Here is a 1,699-nt window from a genome sequence, read left to right on the forward strand (position 1 = left end):
AAAAATATTCAAAATAATATTTTATTATATCAGTGAATTAGAGTTTTAGACATGGTTAAATCATAAAATTTAAAGAGTTAACACAACTGCAAAAGATAAAATAAAACATTGTAACACCGTTACTGATATCTAACTCATATAGAAATTTTAGTGTTATGAACTAAAACTGCACCCTCTATTGTTTCAATCCTAGAGCTGACTATTAAGCAGGAAGGAAGAAATGCAAATTGTGCTTCCCTCTCCTCATGAAAACCAGCCCAGTCCTGACTCTGTCACTCTTGCAGGGGAGCCCAGTCCTGAGTTCAACACTGAACACAGACCTCTCATCATGAAGTTGTGGCTAAACTGCATTTTCCTTGTAAATCTTTTAAAAGGTAATATATGGGAAGAAGATACGCTGAGTGTGTGGGAGCATGAGCAAGAAGAGGGCATGAGTAAGAGGGATGACGGGTGTATGTTACATTTTCCTCACTTGAATTCTCTATTATTGAAGGTATCCAGTGTGAGGTGCATCTTGTGGAATCTGGAGGAGGCTTGGTGAAGCCTGGTGGTTCCCTGAAACTCTCCTGTGCAGCCTCTGGATTCACCTTCAGTGATTATTACATGGACTGGGTCCGCCAGGCTCCAGGAAAGGGACTGGAGTGGGTTGCCGTTATTAGAAACAAAGCTAATAGTTACACAACAGAGTACAGTGCGTCTGTGAAGGGCCGCTTCACCATCTCCAGAGATGATTCCAAAAACACCCTCTACCTTCAAATGAACAGCCTGAGAGCCGAGGACACTGCTACTTACTACTGTACAAGAAACACAGTGAAGGGCCTTCAGTGTGAGCCCAGACACAAACCTTCATGCAAGATTGCTTGGGGCAAAGAGTGGGTGTACAAGGCCAGAGAAGCAGACAGGATGCAGGAGAAATACACTAATTTCTCATGAAAGTTGTCTAGGATTTATAATGCTGAATCAAACACAGAAGTCTCTACATTGAATAGGGGCAACTTCACAGAACGGCTGAGCTATGAGAAACTGAAAGTGGGTGTAAAATTCTATTTGCCAATAGCAAATTCAAGGAGACAAGAACAGAAGATATTAAAAAAGACACACTTTCTTTACATGTGTGCATTGCATTTAGACATATTTCTTTGCAACTTGTTATGCAACATTTTAAGATTATAAACTTCTACACTAGATGACACCTTTGGGTTTCTTTGTAAAATACATTTCAGTTTTAATCTAAACTGAGACTATGAGACTTAAAAAAGATATTACAGCAATGTAATTCTCATATTTAAAATTTGTTTGTATAATATAAAGCCATTACTTTAAAAATGTAAGAATGTTTATTTTTTGCAAAATTTGGGCCATTTTACAAAAGAATTTCCTTATTTTTGATAAAAGTCCATTTGTGTTATACTAAGTAATACTAAGAAGACTAAAATAATTCATAGTTCCATTTATGATGAACATTTTTACAGAGACGTTTTCAAAACATAGAATTCTTTCACAGTTTTTACATAATTCAAAAACTTACTATTCATTATGGATTTTTTTATTTCCACACTACTTTTAAGTTGTGTAATTAGCTTATAGTCCTTACCTTAGTAATGAAATAAAATTAATGATTCTTTCCCAATTTGTTTATTCAAAGGATAATAAGTTGAGTGACAAGTGAGACATCCTTTTAGGATTAGGCAAATAGGAC

The 1,699-nt window shown here is 35.9% G+C and overlaps 1 gene segment (V, D, J or C); it reads left to right on the plus strand.

The window, feature by feature from the left end:
- Nucleotides 1-218: 218 nt before the first annotated feature.
- LOC125411236 (immunoglobulin heavy variable 3-72-like) lies at nucleotides 219-1,262 on the plus strand. The segment is given in 2 exon segments: nucleotides 219-374; nucleotides 494-1,262. Coding segments are annotated over 2 exon segments (594 nt in total).
- Nucleotides 1,263-1,699: the final 437 nt, after the last annotated feature.

Source organism: Myodes glareolus, chromosome 11, assembly GCF_982192425.1.
Source record: "Myodes glareolus chromosome 11, mMyoGla1.1, whole genome shotgun sequence".
In the NCBI taxonomy this organism is placed as follows: Eukaryota; Metazoa; Chordata; class Mammalia; order Rodentia; family Cricetidae; genus Myodes; species Myodes glareolus.